We start from the raw sequence: 9,867 nt of genomic DNA on the forward strand, positions 1-9,867 counted from the left end.
ATTAGCTACAGCCTACATATATGATATACCCCAACAGAATTTTATTTTTTTTAGAGAAGTGTCATGTTTAGATATGAAATCTTAGTTACAAATGAGAATTGGAGATGCACACTACAAACTACATAGGCTGTTTTTGTTTTAGTTGTAAGAGGATGAGTTGGTTGTTTGATTTTATGTGTGGGTTGGGTTTGGTGTAAATATGTATGTTTTTAACTCTTAAACCATGTCAACCTTTATACCAGAAAGCAAGAAAGAAGGAGAAAACATGTTGGACATAAATCTATTTAGGGAGGAAAAGGGCAACAACCCAGAAATTATACGCGAGTCTCAACGCCGCAGGTTTGCAAATGTAGAGATTATTGATGAAATTATTCATCTTGACAAGGAGTGGCGACAACGTAAGCTTCATTTTGAATTTGATTGATTCATCTTTGTGTTTATATATTACATAACTCAGGAACCATTTGGTTTATTTATTCTTTTCATTTTTTGATTTACAGGTCAGTTTGAGCTTGAACAGCTGGGCAAAGACTTTAACAGGATTAACAAAGAAGTGGCTAAACTTAGAATTGTAAGTCTTTCTATCTTTGAAAATCTTGTCTTTCATTAGCATATGCCATATGATGAACTTACAGTATTTATTAACACTAAATTCATCTGAAGGCTGGGGAAGATGCCAGTTCCATGATAAAAAATACAGAGGAAAACAAGGACTCAACTGCAAAAAAAGATGCAGAGGTTCAGGAAGCCCGTGCAGCATTATATTCAAAATTGGAGGTGGTTGGGAATCTTGTGCATGATTCTGTTCCTGTTAGCAATGATGAGGTGGACATTTTTTCCTTTCTTGTTTCTTTAAATAATAAATATGTGTGTATCTCTTTTCCATTATGCATTTTGTACATGGTAGGCAAATAATGCTGTTGTCCGCACTTGGGGGGAGAAAAGAACGGAGCCAAAACTAAAAAATCATGTCGAGCTTGTGGAACTTCTTGGAATTGCAGATCTGAAAAGAGGTGTTTTATATTACAGTTTATTTGATTCACCTGAGTTGGGTTCTTTTAACATGTCTTCTAAGCAAATTGAAATCTTTTTTTGTTATATTCAGGTGCTAATGTAGCTGGTGGTAGAAGATTTTATTTGAAAGGAGATGGTGTGCGTCTAAATCAAGCTCTTATAAACTTTGGTCTTGATTTTCTCGAGAAAAGGGGCTTCACATCATTGCAAACTCCATTCTTTATGAGGAAAGATATAATGGGAAAGTGTGCTCAATTAGCCCAATTCGATGAAGAACTTTACAAGGTAAATAACTAAATACTTGTGGAAAATATTCAAGATTAAAAAGTCATGAATTTCTTTGATAGGTAACAGGTGAGGGAGATGACAAGTATCTGATTGCTACTGCTGAACAACCACTTTGTGCTTATCACATAGATGACTGGATTCATCCAACACAGCTACCACTAAGGTAATAATAATACCCTTTAATTTGCAGAAAAAATTTACTGTCTTAATTTTTTTAAGTAAAGAAAAACATATCCTGTTTTTGGTTGGAAAAATGATCAGATATGCTGGATATTCGTCCTGCTTCCGGAAAGAAGCTGGGTCACATGGCCGTGACACTCTTGGAATCTTCCGTGTTCATCAGTTTGAGAAAGTTGAACAGTTTTGTATCACCAGTCCTAATGGCAATGACTCATGGGACATGCACGAGGAGATGATCAAAAACTCCGAGGAGTTTTACCAAATGGTAGTTACTAATTATTATTTTCTTCACCTTTAAATATATGATATGATATATTTTAATTTTGAACTGCAGTTGAAATTGCCGTATCATATAGTCTCTCTGGTGCACTAAATGATGCTGCAGCAAAGAAGTATGACTTGGAAGCATGGTTTCCTGCATCCAGCACTTACAGAGAACTTGTGTCTTGTTCAAATTGCACTGATTACCAGTCGAGAAAGTTGGAGATCAGATTTGGGCAGAAAAAGGTTTGGGTTTATTTTTTCAATCGTATTTGTTTATTTCATTATTAAGTGGTGATTCTGGGATGTGCAGAGCAATGAACAAACAAAACAATACTGCCATTTATTGAATTCCACACTCACAGCAACGGAGAGGACTATGTGTTGCATTCTTGAGAATTACCAGAGGGAAGATGGTGTTGAAGTGCCTCAAGTGCTACAGCCATTCATGGGTGGGAAGACGTTCATCCCTTTCCAAGCTCCTCCTCCTACTAAAGAAACCAAAGGGAAAAAATCAAAACCATAGAGTTGCTGCTTCAACAAATACTTAAGTTATCAACAGCTTAATCAATTTAATGGTGAAGACTTTGTTTTTTTTATTTATAGTTTCTTATTATTGTTTATTATAATTGATTTTTTTCATCTTGATTAACCTCATTTATTTTTAACAAATTATGGTACAATCAAGTGTTAATATTCACCTTATACAAAAGACAATTAAACAATTGGTGGTTCCCATACATAAGTTGATGAAAAAACTCTCATACGAATTGGTGGCTCCATAAATAAGCTGATATCATATAGAGTAGTTTTCTTGGAGCTTTTTAAATTGATGAGTTGGTGCTTATATGTATTGAAAAAGTTTAAGAAAACAAGCTCTACTAATACTATTATGGAGGCTCTAATATGTTGGAGATGAATTACACTTGCACTAAAAGTAATACTATTTTGGTGTAAAAATGGTATAACTGTTTGGTGAATGTTACTTACATTACAATAGTTCTCAAAAGCTTTGCTACCTGTTCTGACTTGACTTGATGCTATTAATTTTGGAAAACGTTTTCCTACATAAAAGAAATGTTACATCCATGAGCAACGGCAACTTTGTAACATATACCGAAATATGCATACCAATAATTGCTTCAACAAAACTTCCAACTAGCTTTCTTAAAATTTATCTTTACCTTTACATTTCAAGATCGTGGGGCAATCAGTGTGGGCATCCATCCACCTCTTCATAAAACCAACATGTTAATATTTAGATACAATGGGTTGTTGATTGTTTGTTTAACTATAATTAATTTAATATTGATGTTATTTTTGTTTATGAATGAAGTGGTTGATCTATATGTGTTGCCCCCCTTTGTAAATATTGTATGGATAGGGAGGGCAATCACATGGACCTGATGCCCTCCTTGGACAGTTGGACGTAAGGTGAACGTATTAGTTGTTCATTTGATCACAGCATGGTTGTATGTATGGTTGGGATGGGAGTGGTTCCATTTTCTTTTTCAGGATCCTGGCCTTGGAGGATCAATCTCAGTGAATGTCAAATGTGACCGAGAGGATCTCTTCAAAAATCTTAAGGGGACCAAGCTATTTGAGGCAAATATTAATAATGTAATATACACCTACACATACATAACTAAAGTTTAATATTTTTTATTGAGTCGGTGGGATAAAAATCAAAACTCCTTGATCCTCACCAACGACACTAGGTCTAGATGTGGTGTCATGTATTGTCATTGTCACTCCATGTTCAAAATCATGTGTTGTTATTGTCACTCCATATTCATTTTGAACGTCGTAAGAGCTATTTTAAATAATAATATTTAATAAGAATTTAAAAAAATGTGAAATGAAATTCATGGCTAACATCATTTAAGTAAAACAATTTGTAGAAAAAGTCATAAGCTTAAACATTTAAAATGTTTAAAATGCCAATGCATACAAGAATACAACACAATAACCATGAGACAAAGCTAAATACTTTATCCAAAATAGCATCTTATAAATGCCCACGTTAATTATTATAGGAAATGAGTTTAAAAAAAAAAAAAAAAAAAAAGAACGTACACTGTTTTTGACCATTGCCAAAAAAAGTGAAGCAGCGAAACAATAATAGTAAATCAAATTTTATCAATTTGTAAGAAATTCAAAGAGTATATCTTATTTTGAAGGTCGCATCCCTTCTCGAAAAGAAAAATAAAATAAAATATATATTATTCGTTACAATGGTTGGCTGCACATAGCAATGCTCACAAAGATACTGATACATCTCCCAATATTGTTTTACAAGTAAAACCTTTGTTTTAAGATTCATTCATTCAGGTTCAACCTCTCTCAAGAGTCGAGCTTCAATCAACTGTTGACAAAAAAACAAATAGCATCTAAACTTCCAAAGGAGAACCGTTGCCTAAACAAATCGATACAATAATAGGCCCTGCCAAGTCCCCGATCAAACACCCTGTAAAACAAACAACACAGCAATATCACTCAACAACCCCAACTCCAAAAACAAGATTTTTTTTTTTCTAAATTAAGCATGACAATTGAATGCAAGAATTAGCAATGTACTTCATTAATTCTATATTTATTATAGGCAGCATCTTACTTTTGTTTCCTTTTGTCATGTTATAACATACTTTTTTTTCCTTAGCAAGACACTATTTGAAACAACCTACCCAACTGTAAAGACGTTCTACTTTATAAAATCTATCCACTCCAACTATAACATTATACTTTTTTCTTATAAGCACATTAAATTGCGGAAGATAGCAATGTACTTTACTCATTTTATCAATTTAGACAATGATGAACCCATAATAGGCAATTTAATTACGTTTCTTTAGCGATGAATGATAGAGCATCATGCTTACAGTTTTTATTGATAGTAGCAATGTGTACCCATAAGTGAATTCTTTACACATATTAGCAGGCACGTACAATTCATTACCGATAATAGCAACCTACTTAACAAAAATATGTAGCACTAGCATAGAAAGTACATTTTACCCGTAGTGGTAGCGAAATGTATTTATGTTGTTATTATGGGTTGAAACATAAAGATAAAGTAAAAAAAAAACAAATGAAAGCATGTTGTTATATGGGCAAAAAATAAAGTACATTGGGTATATCGGTGGAAACAGTAAAGTAGGTTGCAATTAAAAAGTTATAGTGGTTTTTTATGGGTAGATTTTTGAGAATACAATGTTGTAATGAAGGTTGGTGCTTACCAACTGATTGACCGGTTGATGGGCGGAAAAGGGTGGCACCGATCCCAGCTCCTATGGATGCAAAAAGTAGCGAGGCACCACATCGAACTGTAACACCATACACCTTCTTCCCAAGACCTTTCACTTGTTCTACCCGGTCAACACCATCATCATCAGATTTTGAAATGTCACGCACAAACCGGTAACTTTCTATTCCAACTTGAACAACCCATGATGCTGCAACTCCTAGAAAATGGCCTGCTCACACCAATCAATGTGTTTAGTTATTGACTAGCTACCAAAAAAAATCAACCATCAAAAACTGAAAAACAAAGCCAATGGTGCACATAAATTCCTGAAACTTCAGAAACCAAGTTTTCTGACCATCATGTTATAGTTTTGTTGCACACTAACCATCCTATCAATAGTTCATAGCACTAAAAAACTGCTAAATATCTCTTGCTTAAAGATAACTTGGTGTGTTTTTTGGGTGTCATAGCAAAGCATATAAGCATAATGGCAGTTTGCATCAAAATGATATCTATGATGGATAGAATAGTAATTTCATCTGATACTATTGATTTTTGAGTTGAATTAAGCTTTTCTACAGAAGCAATCTGCAGGTTACAAAGCACAAGAAGATTTAATAGAATCAACATAGAGCTGAAGTTAAAAACTACATGCTGAATTTTTTTTTTATTTTATGAAAACGTGCACAGACCATATCTATAGCAATATATACAATTATAATAATATTATATAGTATATTTGTATAGCCAAAAAAAAATTGAAGTTAAAAACTGACCTCTAAATGTGGTCCTACCGACACAAAAAAAGTAAGTATAAAATGGCATCCCCCTGTTAGCTTTGCGCACAGCAGACTTGGGAACATCTAAGCATGGAAAGAAAAAGAATCAGCGAGTGAATTGGATGAAAAGAGAAGAGTTATGGGGACATTGATTTGATTGATTGTACCTTTAAGAAGCTTCCATGCTGCACGCTGTGAGAAATGGTGAACAGCAAGTCGTTCCAGAACCCGTCTAGTAGTAACAACACTAGTCTGTGATGATGAAAATTGAAAATATCAACTTATTGTTTCTAAATATAAAAATAGTGAAAATCATCAATTTCATGCTTACTTCACGAAGGATCTGCTTTACTGATTTCTTGAAGGGTACAACCAAGTCCACATGATGCTCGTCCGAAGAACCCGGTAAGAAATCATCATCATCTTCAACATTAGGCGCCAAAAGTGGCAAATAAAAAAGTAAGAAAGACCTCAATGATGTTAGCGCGAGTGATCTCGCCTGAAAAGCAGACCACAATGGTTTTAGCTCGATGTAATACTCTTTGGTTCTGTAGTTCAAAGTATCGTGTCGAAAGATGGTTTCAGATGCTGTTCTTAAACTGGTAAGGTAATCTTCAGTCAGAAGAGGAGAAGTAGCACCAGCATCACAATAAGCAACTCTTCTTCCACCAAACCTGTTTCACTCACATCAACAATCATTATTAACAAACTAACTGAATCACTGGAATTACTAGTGAATTTCTTGAAAATTCCATATATATATACTACTTATTAAGATCAAATTACCAGAAGGAAAAACAGAACTAGATTAGGTCGCGTACCCGAATATAGCCCTAGATGCAAAGGGGGTGGTGGTGGCGGCATAAGCGGCGGCGGAGGAGGCAGCAAGCGTGGCTGAGTATAAACTGGTAGAATGTAGGGTTTGACCATTCACGTTTGGATTTTTCCTCACTAGATCCATAAGCAAAGCTATTCCCGCCATCCTTGTAACTGAAAAATCTTTATGTCATTGTTGGAATAATAATTTAAATGTTTAAAACATGGAACAGGCACTGTTACTAACAGGGTATTTGGCTAGGCAAAGCTCATTTAATATGGTAACTACTTTTTTTAAAAACTATTTGGATTAGCTATCCGATGTCAAAAAGCTATAACTTGATAAGCACTTTTTAGTGTCTAAATTACATTCAAAGAAAGATATAATCATCTTAAGAACAGCATTCAAAAACACCTAATAGAAAACATGCATCTATTGTTCGTTCCCAAGTTACCAACATCAAAATTCAAAAGTTAAACATTAAAACATGTATATTACAACTGATAAGTGAAAACATGCATATTAAGAAAGTACTATCCCTATCAGGCATTTGATCAAACAGCTTGCCTCCAAACACATTCCCTTTTTTATAGATCACTGGACACATCAGATTTCATAATCATATATGAACAACAAACAAGTAGCAAATCAGTGAAAGAAAACAAGTAGCAAATCAATAATGAACCAATGTAAGAAATCACCTAACAGAATTCCAAAGTAAAACTTGAACTTGCCGATTGATATTAATAAAAATATATATACTACAGAAATTTCGTATAAAGTGAAGAAGGAAATCACGGGAAAAGAAAACCTTTTGGATAAAAAGAAATCAACCAACATCAATTGGCGATTTCAGAAAAAAAAAAAAAAAAAAAAAAAAAGCAGAAAAAAAATGAAACCTGGGGTGGGGTGCGACGGTGTAGCTGTGTCTATTGAAGGTCTCAGGCCGATGGTTTCACAGGGGAGGCAACGACGAGCAGGGGAGAGTCGACGTGAGGAGGAGATAACGAGAGGGATGTGGGTCGGGAGGAAACGGATCGACGGAGTTAGAGAAGAAAACTGTTTCGCTTCGCTTTCCGGGTCCTGAATCCGGTTGAGAAGGGCATCTCCGACCGATGTACAATGTTAACCTATAAAAGAAAAAAAAATTACGTCATATTATTAAAATTATATAACATATTAAGAAAATTACAAATTTAGCCAAAAATATTAATTATTTATGTAAAATAGCACAAAAAAAAAAGAAAAAAGAAAAAACCAAAATTGCATTTTTAGCCACCAAAATCGCCGATGGATTAATTGGTCGTTTGTTTTGCATTCTAATCGGGTACAAAGTTGGATTTGGTTCTAAATTTTCAATTAGCATGTTTGATTTCTCATTTAAAACTTTGGATTCGGTCCAAAATAGGGACTTAGTCCATTAAAGTTTGTTGATTCGGTCCTCAACAAATATGTGAAGGACGGGGAACAAAAGTCACGATCTCTATTTTGCGCCCATCTCGCTCTCCTCTCTCACTCTATTCAACGGTGGTATGCCTCTGTACACTCTGGATCAAGAATCAAAGTAATCAAGAACCATGTGAGGGTATGCTATTTGAATCAGAAGAAGCAGCAAGAACATTTTATGACGAGTATGCAAACATGAGTTGGTTTTATTACCCATGTTTTATCTTCTCGTAAGTCGGAGAGAGACGGAAGTGTAATTTCACGTGGCCTTGGATGTAGAGGTGATTCTAAACATCATAACAACAAGAAGAGCACTATGAATATGATCCAAAAAAAAAAGGAATAAAAAAAAGTCGAGAAAGTTGCACAACAATGATTTTAGTCAAGAGAGAGAAACCTGGGAATTGAGTTGTTAGAAAATTTGTAAAGGAACACAATCATCCATTTTGTGTTTCAGTTTCTAAAAAACGTGCAACATTTGTAAGTTTTCATTCACTTCTTTATATGAAATCTTGTTAAAAGAATAACTTTTTTAATACGAATGATTTGGCATAAAGCCTCTCCATCCTCAATACCCCAAGAATCTCTTTAAGATGCTCCTCGTGCTGCTCTCTGGATCTCGAATACACCAAAATATCGTCGATGAACACGATCACCGATCGATCCAACATAGGCCTGCACACCCGGTTCAAGAGGTCCATTAACGATGCCGGTGCGTTGGTGAGCCCAAAAGGCATCACCACAAACTCGTAGTGCCCATAACGAGTCCTAAAGGCCGTCTTCTGGATATCCTCCTCGCAGACTATCATCTGATGATATCCAGACCTCAAATCGATCTTGGAAAACCAAGACGCCCCCTGCAACTGATCGAACAAATCGTCGATCCTCGGAAGTAGATAACGGTTATTGACTGTCAGCTTGTTCAACTCCCGGTAATCAATGCACATCCGGTGTGAACCATCCTTTTTTTTTTGACAAAAAGGATCGGCGCTCCCCACGGCGAGCTACTCGGTCTGATAAAACCCTTCCCCAACAGCTCCTGGAGCTGTGAGGATAACCCCTGCATCTCTGGTGGCGCAAGGCGATAAGGTGCCTTGGTGATAGGCGCCGCTCCCGGAACCAAATCAATCCGGAACTCCACCTGCCTCTCGGGAGGCACACCCGACAACTCCTCGGGAAAAACATCCGGAAACTCGCACACTATCGGAACCTCAGAGATAGAACTCGGCCTCTCTGTAGCAACCCACATATCCATCACATACGCCAAAAAGCCCATACAACCCTGCTGTAAACTCTATCTCGATCTGGCAGCAGAGCAAAAAGTTGATCCTGATCTGGTACCCTCGCCATACACCGTAAGCACTCCCCCACCAGGGTCTCGTATAGTCACCATCTGACGCTAACAGTCGATCATAGCTCCAAACCGACTCAACCAGTCCATGCCCACTATGACACATACATCACCCATCGCGATCGGTACCAGGTCTATCAGAAACTCAACACCAAAAATCTCTAGCACACATCCCCAGATCACATTAGTAGCAAAAACCACATGCTTACCGGCTATAGAAACTCTCAGAGGTCGACTCAACGCCTCGCGTCGAATACGGATGTGACGAATAAAAGCTAAAGACACGAAGGACCGATTCGCAACCGAGTCAAATAACATCAAAGCAGGTACAAAACTCACAAGAAAAGCACCTATACACATCACAATATAAGTACAACATAACTCAAAATAGCATAAGTAAAAGAACACATACCGGCCACGACGTCTGGTGTTGCGCGGACCACCTTCGTTGTCAGCTGAAAGGCTCTCCCGCGAACCCTCGGTGTCT

At 36.4% G+C, this 9,867-nt stretch overlaps 1 protein-coding gene, 1 long non-coding RNA gene and 1 pseudogene across 3 annotated transcripts; 1 reads left to right on the forward strand and 2 right to left on the reverse strand.

Annotated features, from left to right (window-relative positions):
* The first annotated feature begins 245 nt into the window (after positions 1-245).
* Positions 246-2,307, forward strand: LOC145116069 (serine--tRNA ligase-like; annotated as a pseudogene). Its single transcript, XR_013711855.1, has 9 exons — positions 246-398; positions 501-571; positions 664-825; positions 908-1,013; positions 1,106-1,299; positions 1,362-1,465; positions 1,564-1,747; positions 1,817-1,989; positions 2,057-2,307. The product of XR_013711855.1 is annotated as a serine--tRNA ligase-like (transcript).
* Positions 2,105-2,964, reverse strand: LOC145116070 (uncharacterized). The gene is made up of 3 exons (XR_013711856.1): positions 2,928-2,964; positions 2,734-2,807; positions 2,105-2,234 (listed from the first exon to the last, which is right to left on the reverse strand). It is a non-coding gene; the product is annotated as an uncharacterized LOC145116070 (long non-coding RNA).
* Positions 2,965-3,912: 948 nt separating this feature from the next.
* On the reverse strand, positions 3,913-7,707 carry LOC145110783 (isopentenyl-diphosphate delta-isomerase). The gene is made up of 7 exons (XM_079047096.1): positions 7,483-7,707; positions 6,588-6,756; positions 6,098-6,440; positions 5,934-6,018; positions 5,764-5,850; positions 4,980-5,216; positions 3,913-4,210 (listed from the first exon to the last, which is right to left on the reverse strand). Exons 2-7 carry the CDS (start codon positions 6,746-6,748, stop codon positions 4,134-4,136), a joined length of 990 nt encoding a protein of 329 aa, XP_078903222.1. The 5' UTR covers positions 6,749-6,756; positions 7,483-7,707; the 3' UTR covers positions 3,913-4,133.
* Between the last annotated feature and the right edge of the window lie 2,160 nt (positions 7,708-9,867).

This window comes from Lactuca virosa, chromosome 5 (assembly GCF_052849685.1).
Source record: "Lactuca virosa cultivar CGN04683 chromosome 5, Lactuca_virosa_CGN04683_v6, whole genome shotgun sequence".
Classification (NCBI taxonomy): Eukaryota; Viridiplantae; Streptophyta; class Magnoliopsida; order Asterales; family Asteraceae; genus Lactuca; species Lactuca virosa.